Genomic DNA, 22,030 nt, shown 5'->3' on the forward strand with positions numbered 1-22,030 from the left:
CATGTAGGAGTGTAACCCTGAAGCAAAAGCAGTTTTTCCTGTGGTTTCTCTCCTTGATTTGCAAACGGTTTCATTTTGGTGAGGGAAATTGAAGAGCTGCTCCCCTAAGGGGAAGGGAGGGAGAGTAAATCCGGGATTATGTATTTGGAATCCGATGGGTGGAAATAGCAACAAATGCTGCCCGGGGCTGCGAAGGCCCTCTGCTCATTCCCATAGTTTTCCTTGTGATTTACTGTCCTCTTAGGGAAAAGGAAAAATGCGTAGAAGAGCTGAAATGCACAGCTGTTCGTGGTTAGATTGATCTAGGTGAAGGCCACCACTCTGCTTAATTACCTTAGCGAGCACAGAACATCTGCTTCCCAGTGCCCTGCTGAGCTCGGAGCGCCGATGGACAGGGGACAAGTGCAGTCAGGCAGGATAGCCCCGGCCGTGCAGTGGCTGTTGGTGTTGGAAGGAGCTTGCAGAGATCACTGCCCGATACCCATCCTTCCTTTGGAATGTTCTGCCCCCAGGGGATCCTGTGACCCAGAGGGGAACCTTAGCAGAGTCTACAGCAAGCCCACATCTGTTCAGAGCTGCTTGTAAGAATGCTTGGAGAGATGTGCACGGCCGGAGGATAGAGAAGGAAGGAGAAAGTTCTCAGGTTCAAAATGGAAGCACCTTTTATATTGTTTCTGTTGAAACCAGACCAGCTCTGAGCCCCCCTTTGTTCTCCGGCATTGTCATTGGGGTACATGTACCCCCCCACACACACCTGCCTGCCTTGCCTGCCTCCACTGTCTCCCGTTGCATCCAACCCCACTGTGAGGCCCCCACTGCACAGCGCTGTGACTGGTGCTATGGGCCAGGTGCGGGTCAAGGTCATTTCCCTCTCTCCTAACATAAGTCAATCTCTGTTTTTTTTTAAAAAGCAAAAGGTGTCTGAGTATGTCCACAATAGATATGGTAGACTTTTCCAGCTAGATGACTAAGTTCTGGTCTTACCATCTTTTCTTGTCATCTCGGAAGGGAGCCGTGGTGTCAGCCCCCCACTGAGCCTTCCTGACTGTGCCTCCTATCTCAAGCAGGCCAGTCCCCTTCCGAACTGCGTCTCAGGACATTCTGCGTCTGGGATAGTCTCCTCCTAGCTGACCTTCCTCTCTTCCCTTTTATGTGGCTGTGCACACACAGCTTCCTTGCAGCTAGGCAGCTGCATGAAAGTACACTGAAGCTACCTCTTATCCCAAGAGTGGAATGGCTCTCTCTGCAAAATTGCAAGCACCACAGGGCTAGAGCTGTCTGCCTGCCATGCGGCCTGTCCCAGATGTTAGCCTCTGCAGTGGGCCACAAGGAGCCCTACGTCTGGCAAATCCTATGGCCTAGAATTAGGTGGCACGGAAAACAGTGGTCACTTGGTCTGTCCCAGACCAGGAAGGAACCACAGCCTGGTTATTAGCACTTTGATTTGTAGTGATGTGTGCTGACAAAACCTGGGCATTGGGAGTCTTTACACAGTTAGACTCGTAGGAGAGCTGGTACGTAGCACTGGCCTCACTTTTAATTCATTGTCTCTCAAGCCAGAAGGAATGAGTAACTACCCCGTGCCCATATTTCAGCCTCCAGTACTGCCACCTTCACTCACCTCTGTCACTGGAAGGAGGAGAGGTGCCTTCCAGGTGGTCAGGAGGTCCAGCCTATCAAAATCTCTTATGGCCCCCCAAGACAGATAGGACCACACAGTGGAACTGTGGCTGCTGTATTCCAGAGAGTGGTTCTCAGTGGGAACTGGAGCTGAAGACAGCAAGGACTGTCATCTCCTCTGGAAACTGCCTGACATAGCGGCCCTGGGCTCAGGGTGATTTGCCCAATACACAGAGTCTGGTCCATGCGGGGCCAGTATGGGGCAGTGGGCTCAAGGGTGCAGCATGTAAGGGTCTGGAAGCAGATGGTCGCTTTGGGGGCTTCCCACCCAGCTGCCCTGATTGTGTACCCCAAGCAGTTGAATTTGAGCCCTACAGATGGCCAGTTGCCCTGCAGCTGTTGGCATAAAGCAGATGATGGAGAAGCCAGAAGAAGAAACTGAAGCAGAGAACACTTAGCAGTTTCACGGAATCCTGGGGTTCTGGCTCCAGAGTTTGTGATCTTCTCCCACAGAGCCACAGCTCAGAAAAAGAGACAAAAGTAAGACCGAAGAGAGAGCCATGGAAAGTACTCCCTCAGACTGAGGCCAAGGCCAACAAACACCTCCTGCCTGGGTCAGAGCTAAGGCCAGTGGGGGCAGCTACATCCAGCCTGGGAAGAACAGAGAGGCTGTGTAGCAGCACCATTATGAGCAGGCGCCACTGCGCTGGCTTGAATGGTGTCCCCAAAAAACAGGTTGAGGTCCTAACCCCTAGTACCTCAAACTGTGACCTCATTTAGAAGTAGAGTGTTTGCAGATATAAACTAGTTAAGATGAAGTTGTACTGGAGTAAGGTGGGCCCTAATCCAACACGACTTGGTGTCTTTATAAACAGAGATAGAGGACAGCCATGTGAACACTGACACATGGGGAGGACCCCATGTGATGATCGGCAGAGACTACAGTGACGCATGTACAAGCCAGGGGATGCCTGGGACTACCAGTGCAGGAGGGAGCAAGGAAGGATTCTAGCCATAGTCTTAGAAGGAACAGAACTCATCTGACACCTAAATGTCAGACTTCTAGCCTCCAGAACTGAGACCATAAATTTCTGTTATTTAAGCCTCGCAGTTGATGGTGCTTGGTTACAGCAGCCACAGGAAACTAATGCAACCGCTTTTGCATTCTCAGTCCGCCTAGGTGCTCAGATACGTCCACAATTTACCACCACCATCCTACCGGTCTTGAGTCTTGGAGGCATTTCAGCGCCCCTGAAGCGAGCCTGCCTCACCGCCATCCATGTAAGCAAGTGAACTGAAATGGTGGTGTCATTGGGCACCTGCTTCAGGTGTGGCAGCAGGAAGCCTCCAGGAGTCCGTATGCCCATCCCCTTCCCCAGATGCCCTTGGACTTGTCAGAGCAGCCACCCTGGAAATGCTGGGCCCAGCTGTCTCATGTCTATCCCGTACCTTCCCTCTCCACACTATCCTGGAGGCTGCCAACCACTTGGAGGTCAGGAAATGACACAGGTGGAGGTTTGCAGAGATCCCCCACCCCAAAATGCACCATATCTACTTTAGAAAAGACCCAAAGAGGGGCGCCTGGGTGGCGCAGTCGGTTAAGCGTCCGACTTCAGCCAGGTCACGATCTCGCGGTCCGGGAGTTCGAGTCCCGCGTCAGGCTCTGGGCTGATGGCTCGGAGCCTGGAGCCTGTTTCCGATTCTGTGTCTCCCTCTCTCTCTCTGCCCCTCCCCCATCCATGCTCTGTCTCTCTCTGTCCCAAAAATAAATAAACGTTGAAAAAAAAAATTAAAAAAAAAAAAAAAAAAGAAAAGACCCAAAGAGTAGCCCAGTGACGGCCAAATAATAAACGGAGGACCAGGCTGCCAGTAGGCTTTCCACTCCATGCTGGGGGAACAGTGGCAAGGGCACAGCCATATGACTGGAAACTCCACCAGGGTGACGGAGTGCCGCTTCTACAGCTCTAGGAGATGAACTCGAGGGCTTGGCCATCCCTGTGGCTGCCGTGTGCTGCCCTCACTAGGGGACAGGCACTGGTCGGGGGATTCACAGCATCAGCTCACTGGCCCTCCCCCTCCCCCCCCCCCCCATCTCCAGGGCCAGCCTTGAAATAAATGCACATGTCTATTTCTCCTGCCCTCAGGAAAAGTAGTTCCCTGCTCTGTACCCTAAGAGCTAGGACAGGGCTGCTTGTGAAAACAAGAGTGTCCCCTGAAAGGACTGGGCCCAGGGCTGCAGGCTGAGTGGGGTTCTTGGTCTTCATGGGGTCCTTCTAAAGTTAGGACTGGTCAGGAAGTGATGTGTGAGGGCCCGGGGCAAGACTCAGTGCCCCAGGGAACTGAGGACATTGGGGCCTTTAGAGGACTCAGCAGCTCTGCCCTTACCCCATGTAGTGTGTGCATCAGTTATGGTTCAACTACGAAGAAGAGCATCCTTGTGAGCTAGTTTACAAAGAAAAGGATTTATCACAGGACACTAAACAGCTTCTAGAATCACTGTGGAGGCTGACAAGACAACCTAAGCTGGGATTTCAGGAATGATCCTGAGCCCACTCTGCAGAGCCAGGCCAGCAGGGGAGCTGTGCCTTGCCTCATCCTTGATCAGCACCCCCACACACACCCCGCAGTTGCTGGTTGGGAAGCTACACCAGCTGCTGGTTTCAGGCATGGTGGTGTTTCCACCTCTAGGAAGCTGCCACTGCCCCTGGCTTCAGATCCGTGCTGCCCTGCTGTGGTCTACACCGGTAGAGTGGGAAACCAGGACTCCCGCCATGACTTTTCTTGGCAGCAGAATCAACAGAAGCATGGCCTCAGCTTCAGTGCTGCCTCCTTGTGCCGGAGCACCGGACAGGAAGCACCAGAATTGTATTTGGAATCCTAGCTGTAAAGGAGTAGAAAGTACGACAAAAGGCGTGTTCCCAGGAGAGGGCTGGGTATCTAGGCCACAGCGTATGTGAAGATGAATCACTGGGACAGTGGCCTGGATGCTAGCCAGGGGAGGAGACTGATGCGTAGGAAAGTCACCTGGGTGACATCATGATGCGGATCCAGGGCCCCACCCTCACACCCTGACTCTGTGCGCCTGGAGCAGAACCCTGTTTTGTGCCATCTCCCATTTCCGTGTTCTCGATAAAATTCTCCAGGGTCCTTTAGGTACGTTCTGTTCTCTTTGTTTGATCTTCAGTGTAAACAAACCTATGAAGCAGCCACAGGAGGTATTCTTCCCTCATTTCAGAGAAGGGAAGGTGAGGCCCAAGGAGGTCAAACGTCTTTCTCGGAGTTGCCCAGCTTGCTGGAGGCAGAGCCACTGACCAGCACCCAGACGTTTCCACCTGCTGGCAGTCTCAGGCTGTCCACTGCTCTCATTTTGGCCCGATAGAGAAGGGAAACAGGAAGTCAGTGCATGTGGCGAGCTGGGAGACCCAGCTCCCAGTGCTGGCCCTGCCCCTTCACCCCTCTGAGCCTCTGCTTCCACATCTGTGAGATGAGGTGGCTGGAACACACCTACAAGCTGCTTTTCTGCCGGTGAGAGAGCAAGTAGTGCTGTGTGATCTATATAGAAGACCGAGGAAAGCAGAGCTGCTGTGGTTGCCACAGAGAAGGATCCAGACCACCCCTTCCCAGTCTAGGATATCCTTGCTTGGGGCTCACAGGGCTTCAGTCCCCAACAAGGGTCCATGAGTGTTTGCTTGAGCCTGCTTATGTCACAGCAAACCTTGAGCTTTCATCCGCCGAGGAAGAGTAGGAGAGGCTGTCGCAGAGTTCAGGATGCTTGGGGAGGGGTAGAAGAGAGGGGTGGGGGGCTGGGTATTTAGGAAACAGAAGGATTGGCTGATTGGCCGGTGGGTCCAGCTTGAGATAAGAATGTCAGACGTAGTTCCCCATTCTGCCTGTTTCCTAAGTGAGAACTCTTACATCCTGTTCGGCCCAGAGGAGATGTTTGTTCGGGATGACAAAGCCATCTTGGAGGGCTGCCACAGGGGAAGCGTTCTCTGCCAGACCTTGGCAGTAAGTGGCCTCCATGAAGTCCCGTGCACTCTGCCTCGCTGCTCAGCAGAACGTCGCTGCATGCAAGTACGTGTGCATGTGTATGTTTGCACACTGCTGCCGCATCACCACTCCCCTGCCCCTTGCTGGCACGTCGCAGGTGCACACGGTGGCTACCAGGACGGGCATGTCCCGGGCCAGCTGAGGGAGAGCCTTCTTGATAGGGCCAGAAAGACATGGCTCCAAGGAAGGACTCCGGGCATTGCCCCAAGTCTACTTCCACCCAGAATTTGAGAAAGTTCCGAACAAGTTCAGTGCAACTGTTTGAGTTACTGTTGCTCTGGTTTGCTTTTAGTCCCCAAAACTGCTGTTCAGAAGGTGCCGTTCAGATCAGTGTGAATTTGGACATGCTTGCTCTTTGTTTCCTCTTGGTTATTGACTGACACCAGAGGCATTTCATGTGCCCGTGCTAAAATCCTGTCCATCCAGGGATGCTTGGCTGGCCCCTCTCAGGCCTAGAGTGTGCAGCTCTTGATCTTGGAGTTGAGGGTTTGAGCCCCACGCTGAGTGTAGAGGTTGCTTAAAAATTAAAATCCTGAAGAAAATAAAAATGAACATCCTGCCCAACCAAGCATCTCCTGAATAGAGGTGTTTACAGATAGTTGCCAACCTTTGTTAGAACCATTGAGGAAACCTTTGACGCATCTTCTGGAAAAGGCCAGGCTGTTGCCCGTGAAGAGGCTGGCAGCAGCCATCCATGGGAACGGGCCTTCTTGTCAGAATCTGTTTCTTCTTTTTCTGGCTTTGCCTGGCGAAGGCTATTGCCTCTGGCTATGGCCAGCCAGAAGAGGCGTCGTGCGTTGTTGCTGCCCTTTGAAAGCACGCTCCTGAGAGGGGATGAGGCTACGCTGGTGAGACCGAGCCAGAGACTGTGTCTGATTCAGAGTTAACAGTGTAGAGCACAGATGAGCAGGGAAGACCTGGCTACTCAGAAGAGGCTTGGAGGAACCTGTCTTAAGGACGGATAGGATGAGGAAGGGGGAGGGGAGGGGCACCTGGCTGACTCAGTCGGTAGAGCATGCCACTCTTGATCTAGGGGTTGTAAGTTCAATCCCCACGTTGGGCATGGAGCCTGCTAAAAGGGTGGGGTGGGGGGAGAGGAGGAAACCCAAGGTTTAAAGGACTATTAACTATAGCTGACATCAAGTACGCACAATGGAATGTGATTCGGCCTTAAAAAGGAAGGGGATTGTGACCCCTGCACTGCAGTTGAACCTGGAGGACGCGATAGTGAGTGAGACAAGCCAGGCACAAAAGGACAAATGCTGTGTGATCGCACTTGAATGAGGTGCCTGGAGAAGTCCAGTCCAAAGCAGAATGGTGGTTGCCAGTAGGAGCTGGGGTGGGGGGTGGAGGGGTAGGGCATTGTTTCATGGGTGCACAGTTTTGGTTTTGCAAGAAGATGAAATTTCTAGAGACGGATGGCAGTGATGACTGCAAAACAATGTGAGCGTCCTTCATGCCATTGAACTGCATGCTTTTAAATGCTTAAGATGGTACCGTTTACGTGATGTATATTTTGCCACAGTTAAAAAAAATAATAGCTAACATTTATCGAGTGCTTGCTGTATGCCATGCACCGCACAGAGCACTTTACTTCTCCTGTAGTCATATGAAGTAGGCATTGTTAACTGTTTTCATTTTACAGATGTGAAACCTGATGTTTGGGGTTGTGGAAGTGTCCCACAGCCAGACGACTAGTTAAGTGTGGATTGAACCCACGTGTGTGGGTCCACACTCGATGCTGTAAACACTATGCTGTATGAATAACAGGCTGAACTACAGGAACTGAAGGAGGGGCTCCACTCCTTCCAGACACTGACTCCTGATTGGCTCGAGGCCGGTGTTTTCAGATGTCACCAGGTCCTGTTGTCACAGGGATTCCATCTATCTCCAGAGACCACGTCCCATTCAGGCTCTCGGGTTCAACAGGGCCCATGCTGTGGCTCTCCTCTTGGCTTCCCCATTGCTTGGTGGTGTCAGAAGTTGTGAGGTGGCTGTAACGTATACGTAACTGCCACCCAGGACCCTTATTTTAATGAGTGACCCGGATTGTCTGATGTGTTACAGACAACCGTCATTGACTACGTGAAGCCCTCAGATCTCAAGAAGGACATGAATGAGACCTTCAAGGAGAAATTTCCTCACATTAAACTAACACTCAGCAAAATAAGGAGGTATGTGAGGATCGACATCCACTTGAACTTTCCTTTCCATTCCGACTCTCACTTGGCATGCGTTAAGCTCACGCTTTGTATGATGGTTCTTCCTGTAGTTCTGGGGAAATAAAACACAGGCATGTTCAGCAAAAAGAAGCTCATCTGATGCTGGCTGACCCCTGCCTCCATGAGTGAGAGCCAAGGGAAGCAGGACCGATGGCAGAGCTCTTGACATGAGCTCTTGACATGCATCTGAGGGTGGTTTCCTTAAGTGAAAGAATAACCAATCAGTTCAGTAAGAGTTATGTTACAGAAAACTCAGAATAGGAAACCTACCACTCCCTGTTTTCTCCAATGTAGACAAAACAGAAAAGAGTAGGCATCACAGCATTTGAGGTAATGCTTCACCCACAGTCGTCCACCCAAGAGTTGACAGCCAAGCCCTACCTTTAAGCTTTAAGCAGTTAGTAAAACAGCCAAAGTAAAATCAGGCCTGTATTTCCCCTACAGCTGATTGGATTGACTTTGTGGTGACCCACATCTGCCAGGCTGGAGAGGAGCTGACTGATGTTGTATCTGCGTGCCAGGACAGATTTTCAGTGCGCGTAGCGATGAGGGCTAGACTATACGCCAACACAGTGTTGCCGTATGTGCCAATATTTACATGCTGTGTCTCCCAATACTGATTTGATTCTGGCATGTTCCAAGCCAGAGACGTAAGAAAAAAAAGTTTTCACACTTTGTCCGTTAGCTGGGCAGCGTTCCTAAGCACACTGGCTGTTGTGCTGTTAGCCTAAACTACTCTTCTGTCGTGGTTCTTGAATGTGACTGATACTCAGCAGAGTTGATACCAAGCACCTAATTTATTTCTGAAAGTGCCTCTTTGGAATGATCATAGTTCCCCATCATAGTTTTCCTCTTTCCCTTTGGGTAGCTCCACTCCTCGTTCCCAGAGACTCTCAGACGCCACCTGGGTTCAGTGGGGTCCTCTGTGTCCCTTACTGACATCGTCTATACCATTCCGCCAGCAGAGAAGAGCCCCAGAAGCCTAAGTCTGTTGCCCACATGTAATGGAATTTTCTTACTCCTAGGGATTTAGTCCGATTCCACGTCACCATTCTGGGAATGAGAAAAAGGAAATGCTTTCAGGATGGATTAATGTTTTTCTTTGGGGTCCTCTGAAACTCCCAAGTTCTAATAATCTTCCTTTCTTCCTGTCTTTCTCTAGTCTAAAGCGAGAGATGCGGAAGCTTGCCCAGGAGGACTGCGGCTTTGAGGAGCCCACGGTGGCCATGGCCTTTGTCTATTTTGAGAAGCTCGCCCTCAAGGGAAAGCTAAACAAACAGAACCGGAAGCTTTGTGCTGGAGCATGTGTACTATTAGCAGCCAAAATCGGAAGTGACCTCAAAAAACACGAAGTCAAGCATTTAATTGACGTAAGTGACCTGAGTCCTGTTGGCTGAGGGAGCACCTGGGAAGAGCCTGGTCGATGATCCTGCCCAGAATTCCGATTGTTAGTAGCCACTGCGAGACCAGGGCCGTGAGGTCATCCTGCAGCAGATGTCTGGCCCCACATCTAAGGCTGTCCTAGAACAGAGGGATGATCCACTTTGACAAGATCCCCCCCCCCCCCATATTGGGTCTGGCCATAAAAATCAATTTTTGGACACCATGAGGGGTGAAATTACTCTCAAAGCCACAGAAGCCACTGTAATGGAAAGTGGACTTATGAGCAATGTGACCCACAGCGTGTCCATCAGACCTTGGCTTCCTGTGGCCTTAGTTGCCTCGTCTTTGGGGAAAGGTGTGGGTTTGATTCAGTAGTAGCTTCTTTTAAAGGAGAGCCCCATCAAAGAAAAGCAACCTTGATCTTAGATGGATATGTGAATGCCCGTTTTAAAATACAGTGTATTCATAGAAAATTTGAGATATAGTAAAGCCAACAGATTAGGAGACAGTTGCCATTGAAAAGTTAGCTTACACAGTTCCCAAAAGAAGTCTCTTAGCTCTATCTGCCATAACAAAATACCATGGACAGGGCAGCTTAAATATTGGTTTTTCCCAGTTCTGGAGACTGGGAAGTTCAAAACCAAGGTGCCAGCTGCTTCACCTCCTGGTGAGAGTCATCTCCTTGGCTTGTGGATGGCTTCCTCCTCGCAGTGTCCTCCCCTTGCACAGAAAGAGCAAGCAGGCTCCCTGGTCTCTTCTTACAGGGGCACCAATCACATTGTGAGGACTCCACGTATCAGCTCCTCAACCTGACCATGTCCTAAAGCCTCCCAGTTAATATCATGCTAGAGGATAGGGTGCCAACATGCATTTGGCGGGGTAGGCAGCATACCCTGGGGGGGCCATGTGGGGAAGTACCAGGGTTGGTTAGGAGGCGGAGGGAGAAAGGGATACTGTGGGCAGGAGTCTTCACTCTGGCTTCCACAGGAAGGAACAGGCAAGGCAGCCTAAGCAGGCTTAGGACTGGATAGTTAGACTAATTTCAGTTAGACTTTAGGGCATGGGAGCCGCCCTACTTACCTCCTGGCCCTGCGTCATTAGGGCGGGTGGATAGAGGCCCAGAGAAGGTTGGGGTGCAGGCCTTGGATCGGTTGTTTTGGGTATGAAAGGTGTGCCCCCAGGCAGGTTGTCCACCCTCTCTAGGAATTGGCTGACCCTGAAAGTGGCCGTGCCTCCACGATCAGCAAGGCCCCAGATGTCAAACCTCAGAATACAGAAAACACAAGACATGCCTAACACGATGCCCTTTATGTCTAGTTGTGCAGCTGTCTCCGTGGCAAAGGAGAGCAGAAAGGAAGCTAATGTAGGTATTCCCCACATAAGAAAGAGCATTCTTTTTGCTTTAATTTACCATTTTAATTATTCGTAAGTTTACAGTTGAGTGGTATTAAGTACACTCATATTGTTGTGGCCATCACCACCATCCAGCTCCAGAACCTTTTCATCTTGCAAAACTGAAACTCTTTTCCCATTAAGCAATAACTCTCCACTCCCTCTGCCTCCCAGGCCCTGGCCACCAGCATTCTGCTTTCTGCCTCTCTGAGCTAGTCTGTTCTAGGGACCTCACGGAAGTGGAATCACACACTTTTTGTCTTTTGTGACTGGCTTTATCTCCTTGCATCAGGTCTTCAAGATTCATCCATTTTGTAACGTGTGTGAGAACTTCCTTCCTTTTTAAGACTAAATAATATTCCACTGTATGTGTATTGCCCATTTTGTTTATCTGTTCATCCATCAGTGGAAGAAAGAATGTTCTTTAGGTCAGTGCTTTGCTGCTTCTAAGAAATGGTGCATAATCTTCTAGCTTGTATAGTATATACTTTTAGGAACATGGAGGGGAACTTTGGTTACTAAATCTGAGAATCAACAGGTTTACATAGATACTAACTGAACTAATAATCTTGACAAGTGTGAGGTTGTGTACATTTAGTTGTAGCCGAGTAATAGACCAGACAGTGTGTCCATGCAGGATATACAGGCAGTGGTTTTCACATTTGCAGTAGCAGTTAATTTGACACAGGGTCCCAGCCCTGTTATAATCAGTGGCCACCAATGGCTCTGTGGGGGAGTTTTGTTTTGTTCTGTTTTTTAAGCCCAAACCGGCTAAGCCAGAGCAGAATGTGTCCTGGCAAAAACAAGGCCTTCCCTGCCCACCCTCCCCTGGTTGTTCTCCTTCATCTCTACTCCAGCAGCGCCCACAGCTGGGTGGATTGAGCTCCGCCCCACACCAGATTGTCTGGCATCCTCTGCCCTTAGATGACATAGTTTGTTTCTACCCCTACTACCAGTGGGACAAAGATGACCAATTCTCAGCGTTGGGTCGTGTGGAAAGGCATGGAGCGTGGTGCTTTCTGCTGCCAAACCGTGTGTGTTTGACCTTCGCACTCCCCCCCCCCCCCCGCCCCCCAGCCACGGAGATGGCTGAGGTGCTTCATGGTGTGTATTCTGGTGCCAGCGGGGAGCCCCTGGGTGCAAGCTAAACACAGCCGCGTGCTCCGGCCGTTCACATGCACACACTCAGGCTGTATGACACCCTGGAAGGGAGCTGATCTCAACAGGTCTTGGGTCTTCGTGTGTGAAAGGACCAAACTACATAGAGTCCACCCACCCAATCCTGAACTTCCCAGGTGGTCATTGCTGTTGTAGGTGATGTGCGATCTTTTTAGTCTTCCCTCTAAGCCTGAATAAGCTACTTGTAACAGGTGGAGTTGAAATCTCAATTGAGTTGGTATCTCAGCGTTGCCATTTACTGTCCCATCTCACCTTAGGCTCAACTATTTACCCTCTTGACCCTGTTTTCTCTCCTCTGTAAAGTGGGTATAAATGTCACATTGAACTTATAAGATTATTGAAAGAGTAAATGAAGTTGTGGGATGTACTTGATCTTGTACTAAGATTATTGAGAGAGTAAATGAAGTCGTGGGACCGTGGGTCCTCAGGGACATTCGATTCTTTCACCAGGACTGAGAGCGGGAAGTACAGCTGAAGCCTGCCTCCCTTTCTTCCTCCACAGTCTTGCCTGTAATGGGTTTCTCTGTAAACACTCATGGGCTGGTGGGTAGGGAGCTTACATGTGGAGAAAGGCAAGGACTTTGATTGCAAAGCTGATATGCTCTTGGTTTCCTTTCATTCTGTTGCAGAAACTGGAAGAGAAGTTCCGGCTGAATAGACGAGAACTGATTGCCTTTGAATTCCCAGTGTTAGTGGCCTTGGAGTTTGCTCTTCATCTGCCGGAGCACGAGGTCATGCCCCATTACAGACGCCTGGTGCAGAGCTCCTAGCACAGGCCCTAAGAAGGGCCAGGGACCACTTCCTCCGAGCTTGCAGAACAGCACTTACTACTGGAAATGCAAAAATAGAACTCGACATACCAGCCTTTTTTCCTCTCCACATGTTTTCGTGTAGGGCAGTACCGGAAACTTTTCAGGGAGTCTTGGTCTGGCTAGCTGGGATGACCCACGAGCAGTTTATTACTCAGCAGGGGAAGGGGAGAACCGTGCGTAAGATGGCACAGGGCCTTTCCCCTGGCGACACTCTGCAGCTGTCCCCTCCCTGCTGTTCTTCCCGGGCATGCACAGACCTCGCCAGTGCGGTGCAGGGCCTTCTCTCCAGAGCCTTCTCTCCAGACCTGGTCCAACTCAGTGCAAAGTTCTAGAGCAGAGCGGGGAGGAGAATTTGCAGCAGCTGGGGGAACGCTTTGAAAACATACCCTCACTGTGTCAAAAGAGTGTGCCAATCTGTTTTCGTATCAGCTCTTGGAAATGCACTTTCCCCCGGAGCGTGTGAGTGTGAGAATGTGTGTGTCTGACAGATACCACGTCAGCCCTCGGCCCCCAAAGCCGGTCCCGCCCGCCAGAGAGCAGACCTCCACCTGGGGGTCGTGAGCCAGGCTGACCTTCAGCAGTTAGTTCTAGATCAGCTCCGGATCGTAATCACTCTCCGCTCCACACCAGATTGTCTGGCATCCCCTGCCCTTAGAAGGTGACATAGTTTCTGTTAATGCTCCTACCACCAACGGGACAAAGATGACAAGTTCGCGGTGTCGGGTCATGTGGAAAGGCATGGAGCGTGGTGCTCTATACCTTTCTGCTGCCACACCTTGTGTATGCGTTTGACCTTCGCACTTTTCCCACCGTGGAGACGGCTGGGGTTGTGCTCCGTGGTGTGTGTTCCTGTACTCTATGTTAGAGTGCGTAATAAGCACGTTTATTGTGCTATATATATATAAATGTTTTATAAGATTCCAGAATAGAGGTTAAGACGCATGATGGGTGTTTCGAGGCTTCTGACCTCTGGGATAAACTGCTCTTGAGCTGCGGTTCGGTCACCTGAGGAGGCAGCGACGTATCTGCCACATAAGGCTGGCTGTGCCGAATGGGGACTGTAGCTTATATGGACTGGCTGGGATGACGTCACCACACCATCCCCTCGCAGCCACGAGAGGTGCCTGCTGGAGTTCACCTGACAAGAAAGCCTGTGGCCATGTAAAAAGAATTAAAATATTTTGTTTCTATATACATGTGTGTATGTGTAGATGCAGATATGTCACCAGTCACCTCATGTCCTGCCCCTGTCCCCATCTGCACACAGAGTGGGAGCTTCTCCGGTCACCCCAGAGAACGGGTGACAGGGAAGCTGAGCGTGCACAGCTTTGGTTAGCAGAGCCAAAAAAAAAAAAATCGCCACACAGGACAGGAATTGAAGGAACAGCTGGGGAGAGAACAGATTGAATACTCCCCTGCTCCAGAGTCCGAGAGTTAACCGAACTTAGTACTAAATACTTTGCCAACGCATTTCCTTGGCTGGATTCAGTTGTAAGACAGGTGGGGGCTAGACGAACGTGATCTCTAAGTCAACGTGTAAGGGGCACCCGCTGTTCGTGAAGCAAATTGGGAACGAAGCATAGTGTTTGGAGCGTCTCTGTCACCTGAAGGAAACATGCTGTTGACCTTCGCCTCCTGGTGTCTGTCACTTGCTCTCTGATAAGCCACCCCAGACTCTCCACCTGCTCGGCTCCCTGGTGAGTGCCTGGCAGATGGAAAGCCTTTCTGAGGAGCAAGGCCACTAGCATCTAAAATTGCCCACGGAGCTCCCCACTGTCCATCTGCCTTGAATCTCCTGCCAGGCTCAGAGGGACATCTGATAGGGTAATACATGCCACCGAGGTCCTTCCTGTGTCTTAAATCAGGCTAGTATTTTTGAATGGGGGGCCATTTAGTTTTTAGCAAAGTTAGCAAGCTGAACTTGGTCCATTTTTTTTAAGACAGTTTTAAACTATTTTGGCCTGTGGATTTGTTGAGTGGGGCGTTTTAATTTAGTTGGGAGGGGTACTAAGAAGGAAAGATTTTTGTCAAAAGGCTTCTTTTTGCTTGTCCTTAACCTGAGCTTTTTGAAGGTAAAGGAGGATGAGACCGAGGTAAGGGATGGTCATTGCCAGAGCAGCCCCCATAATCTGGTACATCCCAGGGCTTTGACTAGGAGTCAGGGAGCCTGAGTCTGTGTGGAGAGGAGGCCACTCCACAGACTGTTCTAGAAGACCGTGAGTTTTTGCCCTTTCACCCTCCACCACAAGGGGCGGGTTTAGCCCTTGGCAGCCCAGCTTCCTCAGACTTGCTGCGATGCCTCTCCAGCTCTCCCCATGCACAAATGTCTGTGGGGAAGCCACACCCGGCCACATGTCCCACAGGCTAGCACTAGCTGCTCTGCCTCACATGGTTCCCCCAGACTGGCCTCTCCTCGGACTGGACTGTTAGGTAAGAGATGGAACCCAACCGAGCCGACAGGCTAGGGCAGCCACTGGGGAGGAGGGGCCCCCGCCTCCCAGAGCAGCTGCCCCAGGGGGGCCTGAGCCAGCCCAGTGACAGCAGAGGTCACTCCTTTCCCTCCATTTCCCCCAGTCAAACCTAGATGGACACAGGAAACACCAAATGCAAAGCTGATCGTTTTGTGGGTTTTTCCTTGTTTTTAACTTAAACCTCCCCCCTACTCCTGTTTCTATGGTCTCCACCCAGCAGGCCCGTTTCGAGGTGGTCCCTTACTGCACATAAACCACTCCATACCACAGCCCCTACCTACCCTCCTGATGTGGCAGCAGGTGACACTGGATATCCCTTCCCATCTCCTCCTTACTCTGTCCTGTCCCCTTCCTGCCCCAACAGCAAACAGTAAAACTTACAGCCCCTGCTGCTGACTTGTTTCAGACGTCTCTGGTTCAGGGCGGCAGGCCTCTCCCTCTGGCCACCTCCACAACTCAGAGCCTGAAGCTGCCATGCCCCCCACCCTCACCTTGCAATCTGCTGGAGAACATTTGAGCCAGGTAGTTTTGTTACCTGTTAGTCATGTCCAGTGATGGGGTGGAGGGGGGCGTCCTTCAAAGAATGGGGTGTATGAGGGGAGCATCCTAGGGGTAGTCGAGTTTCTCTTCTGAAGGCTGTCAGGGCTGTTAAGGACCACGCTGGCCACGTCACGACAGGGCCAGGTAGGAGAGCGCTGGCAGCCGGGGAAGAGAGGAAACATCAAGGCTATAAATCCAGAGTCACGTGTCGTTAACACCAAGAATCGGTGAAAGAAATGATCTTCTTACTGCCAAAGGACCTCCCTGCGGAATGCTAGAGTGCTAGCTCAGAGCCCCCACCCCATAAAGGGACAGACTCCAGAAAGTCTGCAACACAGGGCTGAAGCATGCAAACGCCCCTGGCAAGTAAGGTGCTTGCCTACATACCATCGCCACTACTGTCCGGCTACTCAAAGTGTGGTCCGAGGACCACAGCATCGGCATCACCTGGGGACTTGTTCCAAAGGCAGAATCTGCAGCTTCCCGAGATTTCATGAAGATCCACAGACATTAATGTCTTAGAGTCACTGTTCCAAATAAGCACAGAAAACCTTTCTGTCTAAAAAAAAATAACCACCTATCATACAGAGTTATCTAAGATAGAAAAAGAGGCAGACACTGGAGATGGTTAATTCAACAACAGTAACATACCACCAGTCTCTCGCTGAAAGGTACTTTTGACATTGGATTCCCTAAGCCACTGCCTCTAACGTTCTCTGGATGCACATGGCCAGAAAGATCTCAACTGGACAGAGCGACAGCTCATTTACTGTAAATCGGAGCTGGCTCACAGGAGATTGCCTCATCTAATGTTGACTGGTGTTGCTGCTCAGACAAGGTCTGTGCCCCGGGCTCTTGGGCCTATGGCTGAAGAGTTTGGTACTAAACGCAACTCCCTAGGGCTGCTGTGGGGGCTGGATAGTCATGACCTTGGGGACATCACGGGTGAGCACACCTCCATTTTGCTTTTTCATTGGGGTCCACCTACCATTTTTAAATACACTGGGCTCTGTAGGTGACAAGAGGACCCCAAGAGCCTGCCCCCGAGGGGCTTCCAGAGGTTAAGGAAGGACTACTGGGGGTGGGTAGAAGGCACCTCTACCAGGAGCCATGATACTAATCTCCAGAGGGACCCCTGAATGCAGACACTCAAAAGCCAAGCTCCAGGGCAGGCCTGGAGTGGAGGAGTCCAAGGCAGCAGGCTGGTAATAATTGCTGCCCAGGGGTCAGCCTGGTACCTGGATGACAAGGCAGGCCAAGTTAGAGCCATTGTTTGGTCCTAGGAGTGGAGCCCACAAAGACAGGCAGGATGAAACTGGGGACTCCTTACCAGGGCGCCTGGGCGGGCTGATGAGAAGCCAGAGTCACGAACTGTGATAGGCGGTTGGACGTTGTGCACTGATGGCTGGTGGGGCAGAGCCGGGGAGGACTTCATACTCACCAAGCAGATTCCACACGCCAGACCTGTGCTAGGCACTTAGAGCACATGTTCTTAGTCAACCCTTAAACTATAAAATTAGGGGTCATGCTCCCGTTTCACAGATGGAGAGACAGGCTCTGAAAGTCACTTTCCCAAGAGCACACGGTTATGAAATGGTAAAGGCAGGATTCAAATCCAGGTCTGTCTCATTCCAAAGCCCAACCAGCTGTCCTGCCTCAAGGTGGGTCAAAACAGAGAAGCCAAGAAAGCAGGAGGCCGTTGCTCAGCTGCCCTCAGATGTCCCCCTTGAACTGCTGCCCTGATGGCCCCTCAGGGGAGGGGGGGCCTTCCCCCCACCCACACAGCAGCCACCAGCCCTTTCTGTGAAGAAGAAGGGATCTGGAGCTGCTAAGTCCAGAGCACTGTCCTCTGGGATACGAGCAGGCTTCGCAGCTGATGTGGGACACGCTTCCGGGCCCTGGGAGAACAGGGGCTTTGTAGAAAACACGCTTCTGCAACAGGTGAGCCAAGGGGCTTTTGCATCTAAGTGGAAGATCACAGTGTAACGTGCCAGCGTCGGTGGCCACCAACATCCGACCAGTTTCCCGTTGTTTATGTATGGGTTTTCCACTGTGTGTTATAATTATCACAAATTCTCTTTGCCTCTTGACTCTGCATGTTCCCTGGCTGCTATCCCTCCTATCCGTAGATGACTAGGAAACGCATATTTGTTTTTCTCTAAGATGAGGCCAAGTACAACCTGGGCAGGCAGTCAGCTGGCAGGAAAGGCCACACTGCAGTGGAGCCCAGAGAACGGCTTAGGGGTTATGAGCTGCTTGAGACTTCACCCCTCCACCCTCAAATGTTACTTGCAGAACACAGGCCTCGTCAGATGTGCACAGAGACCATTTCACGGTCATTAACTGTTACTCTGGACCACAGGGTTCAGGAGGACAGGAACAGTACTCGCTGCCACATCCCCAAGCACTCAGCGCAGTGCGTGGTGCGCAGAATTCACCAAATAAATGTTGGTCAAGTCTAACGAGCCAAACATCACAAAACACACAAAACAATCCCTTCATCGGGCGAGTTATCAGTCGGTTCTCTGCTCAGGTCTTGCTCAGCTCTGACCCCACAGACCACAGCACCCAAGCGCCCTCGCCCTCTGGCTGCTGATTTGGCTCTGCCGAGGATAAAAAAAGAGAAGGGGGAGAAGGAGGTCCAGCCCTCTGGCTCCACAGCCCAACCCCCACCTCACCCAAAGGGCCCTGCTAGTCCTGGGGCCTCTTGGCCTTCATGGTCCCTTAACCCATCCACACGTCCATAAACAGTTTGCTCACTGAACTCACTTTACTTGCCTCCCTATTGCAAGTGCCAACCCCACCTGGCACACCCAGTTGACAGGCTAGTGACACCGTGTTTCATCAAGCAGGAGCAATTGGGAAAACAAGCATCCTATACTTCCAAATCATTCTGGAAAGAAACAGTGAAAACTGTCCCACTGAACCATTAAGAAGTGAGAACAGTCAAAAAAAATCATGTGCCTTAAAAAGGCAGGGCGGGGGGCGGGGGGGGGGGGCGCTTGGGTGGCTCAGTGAAGCGTCTGACTCTGTTTTGGCTCAGGTCATGATCTCAGGGTTGGTGGGTTCAAGCCCCACATCAGGCTCTGCGCTGACAGCACTGAGCCTGCTTGGGACACTCTCTCTCTTTCTCTGCCCCTCCCCTGCTTGCACATGTTCTCTCTCTCTCTCAAAATAAACATAAAAAAAAAAAAAAAAAAAAAAGACAGTTTGGCTACAATGAACCTGATTCTGAAAACCGCCCTCCTCAGGGTGGTATCCAGGCCCCCTCTCCACCAAATGGGCCTTCCTTTGAAACCTCAGGGTTCTTGGTCATTCCTTCATGAGGGGCTTTGAACAGGAGCTGATCATCAAAGATGACAAAACAAAACCAAACCAAAAAAAAAAAAAAAAAAATCAGTGGGTCCATAGGAGGGAGGCTGATGGCATCTTCTGGCAGAACTACTATCAATTATTTTTTAAAAACTCTTGAGGGGCGCCTGGGTGGCTCAGTCGGTTAAGCGGCCGACTTCGGCTCAGGTCATGATCTCGCGGTCCGTGAGTTTGAGCCCCGCGTCGGGCTCTGTGCTGACCGCTCAGAGCCTGGAGCCTGCTTCCGATTCTGTGTCTCCCTCTCTCTCTGACCCTCCCCCGTTCATGCTCTGCCTCTGTCTCAAAAATAAATAAACGTTAAAAAAAAAATTAAAAAAAAAAAAAAAACCTCTTGAGTTCCAGACCCCACCCACCAGCTCAGTCCTAGTCCTACTGGGGTGCAGTAGGTGAGGTGGGGGTCACTGTGTCAGTCCTCCCAAAAGGTACCCCTCAGGCCTGATGGGACATTGATGCATTCAGGCTGCTAGGGATTTCAGCCTTAATTTTTTTTTTTTTTTTTTTTTTTTTTAGTATTTATTTGTGTGAGAGAGAGAGAGAGCAGGCGCGCGCGCGCGCACACACACACACACACACACACACACACACACACGCGTGCGCGCATGAGCAAGTGAGCAGGGGAGGAGCAGAGAGGAGACACAGAATCCAAAGCAGGCTCCAGGCTCTGAGCTGTCAGTACAGAGCCCAGCATGGGGCTCGAACCCACAAACCTTCAGATCGCGACCTGGGCTGAAGTCAGACACTTAACCAACTGAGCCACCCAGGGACCCCTCTAGCCCTAAGTTTTTAGAGGAGAACTCCCGCAGGCCAAAGAGGCAGGCAGGTGTGTAAAGGTATAAAGACAGTGGTGGTGAGCAGCCCGAGGGCCCCGAGCACTAGGACGGCTGGGATGGCGAGCACTGTGCAGCTGCCTGGCTGACGCTGAAGAGCTCCCAGCTCTCACAGCCCAGCGGGAGCCTCAGCGGCCTCCCTCACTTTGGGGGAGAGACACGGAGGACGGCCTGTGGGCGTGGTCTGCGCTGCAGGGCCCAGCCTGAGCCACCTGCGCGCCCACCCAAGGCCACAGCTGAGCCCGCTCATCCTGTGAACCAGGCCCGATGGGTCCTCCTGCCTCCACACGCACACGGACACACTCACAGACACCCGCGCCCCTGCCCTCCACGGCATTGGATGTCATTTTCTCACGACCCAGGAACAACCCCTCCCGCATGGTCACCAGGTCACCAGCGGCAGAGCGCGGAGCGGGCCGGGACGCAGAGTCAGAGACGGTGTACGCCCCGCCCCGTTCACAGCACCGTTACACCAGCCGTCAGCCAGAGCTGGCCCTGAGGACTAAGATGTCCCCATCCCACATCCCACGTTTCTAGTCGGAGGGCCGTGGTGCCGGGCAGCGCACAGCGGTATTTCGCTCGTGTTCTCACACCCCCGAGAGGCGCCTCTCCATTCTTGTCCCCACTGCTGGGGGGGACAGGGGTGCTGGCTGCGGCTCAGGGACCCACGAGCTGGGCGAGGCGCAGTGACTGCCTCCACAAGATGGCTGCTCCCACACCTGCCGGCCAGCAAATGGGCCCTGGATGCCTCGCTGCTGTCTTTAGCTCCAGTTACCTGCCACGTGCTGAGGGCAGCAACCTCAAGTCCTTGTGTCACCAGAGCTCCCTCCCTCCACAGCCCCAGGTGTCACCCTGTCAGGTGGAGCCGCCCGGTGGCTTCTCTCCCCCTAATCTCCTCCCTTCCAAAAGTTTCCTGTGCACAGAACCAGGAAGCCTGGGCAGAGTGGGCCTGGCGGCCAGGCCTGGTAGCCTGGGTCCCCCACTCAGGGGAGGGAGTGGTGACAAACAGCCTAGGGAGTGGGGGGGCCCCCGACCCTTGGCCCTGCAACCGCGTCTGCACCGGGCCCGACACCAGAGTCTCAGAAGCCAAAGGCGCTGGCACCGCGTCTCCATCAGAGCCCAGGTGGAAACGCCACCCGTTTCACAGCTCACCCCGAAGAACCAGGGCAGTCGAGCAGGGAGACGGACCCCGTCTAGCCAGCTGCTGTGCAGCCAGCACTCACAACAACACCCCAAGCTGGGACGAGGCTGCCTCCTCACCCTCACCGCCCAGCAGACGCCCCAGGCCACACCGCATATCACAGGTGCATTCCCGCGTAGCCACAGCCCCGCAGTCCGGGCAGCAACAGAAAGTCAGTTTCTCACAGTTTTGGAGGCTCGCAGTCTGAGACGGAGGTGCTGGCAGGGTTGGTTGGCTTCCTCTGGGGTCTCTCCTGCGGCCTCTTCTTCCTTTTTTCTGTGCCTGCACATCCCTGGTGCCTCTTCGGGGGCCCAGCTTTTTCCTTTTCTTCTAAAGACAACAGACTGGATGAGATCTCACCCATGCCGGCCTCATTTAACCTTAACTACCTCTTAAAGGCCCAGTCTCCAGACAGGGTCACGTTCTGAGCTCTGGGGGTTAGGGCTTCAACACATGACTTTAGGGGGCACACAGTTCAGCCCATAATACTCAGAGTGTCCATTACCCACCAAGTCAAGGCCGTTCACGTGTCCACTCAGGCTCTACAGACATGTCAGATCAGAATCCAAACAGGCTGCTCTGGATGGGATGCTTCCTGTCCTCTACCCAGCTCAGAGGACCTAGATGGTTGTGTTCTTTCCACCCCTGCCCCCACCTCCAGCCCCCAATCTTCTGCTCTCAGAAAAAGGGTTGTGGGGTGCCTTGGTGGCTCAGTCGGTTAAGCTTCTGACTTCGACTCACCGTTCGTGAGTTCGAGCCCTGCATCAGGCCCTGCGCTGACAGCTCAGGGCCTGGAGCCTACTTCAGATACTGTGTCTCCCTCTCTCTCTCTGCCCTTCCCCACTCCCCCTCTGTCTCTCTCTCATTCAAAAATAAATAAACATTAAAAAAAAGAGAGAAAGCGTTGCTCTCTGGGCAGCGCATATACTAACAGGAGGGGAGGGGACGGGACAGGAGGGGAAGGAAGGGAAGAAGGATGGAA

At 52.1% G+C, this 22,030-nt stretch overlaps 1 protein-coding gene and 1 long non-coding RNA gene across 7 annotated transcripts in view; one reads left to right on the forward strand and one right to left on the reverse strand.

Moving 5' to 3' along the window:
• The window catches only part of CABLES1 (Cdk5 and Abl enzyme substrate 1), a 114,190-nt gene extending 100,338 nt beyond the window's left edge, over positions 1–13,852 (forward strand). For 3 of the 4 annotated variants that reach the window (XM_045041776.1, XM_023241812.2, XM_006938812.5), the window contains 3 exons: positions 7,738–7,844; positions 9,055–9,262; positions 12,476–13,852. In XM_045041776.1, the coding sequence (XP_044897711.1) occupies positions 7,738–7,844; positions 9,055–9,262; positions 12,476–12,616 (456 nt within the window). In that variant the 3' untranslated portion in view covers positions 12,617–13,852. Of the gene's footprint in view, positions 1–2,791; positions 3,285–7,737; positions 7,845–9,054; positions 9,263–12,475 lie in introns of those variants that run through there. The other variant, XM_045041777.1, reaches the window with a different exon arrangement.
• Positions 11,068–21,661, reverse strand: LOC123381239. 3 transcript variants are annotated; one of them, XR_006588027.1, is made up of 5 exons: positions 21,234–21,661; positions 17,000–17,145; positions 16,057–16,196; positions 15,665–15,824; positions 11,068–14,363 (listed from the first exon to the last, which is right to left on the reverse strand). It is a non-coding gene; the product is annotated as an uncharacterized LOC123381239 (long non-coding RNA). The 3 variants fall into 3 exon arrangements; XR_006588029.1 differs by having other exon boundaries at positions 11,068–13,809; positions 21,234–21,659; XR_006588028.1 differs by having other exon boundaries at positions 11,068–12,986; positions 21,234–21,633.
• Positions 21,662–22,030: the final 369 nt, after the last annotated feature.

The sequence above is a fragment of the Felis catus genome, chromosome D3, assembly GCF_018350175.1.
Source record: "Felis catus isolate Fca126 chromosome D3, F.catus_Fca126_mat1.0, whole genome shotgun sequence".
NCBI lineage: Eukaryota > Metazoa > Chordata > Mammalia > Carnivora > Felidae > Felis > Felis catus.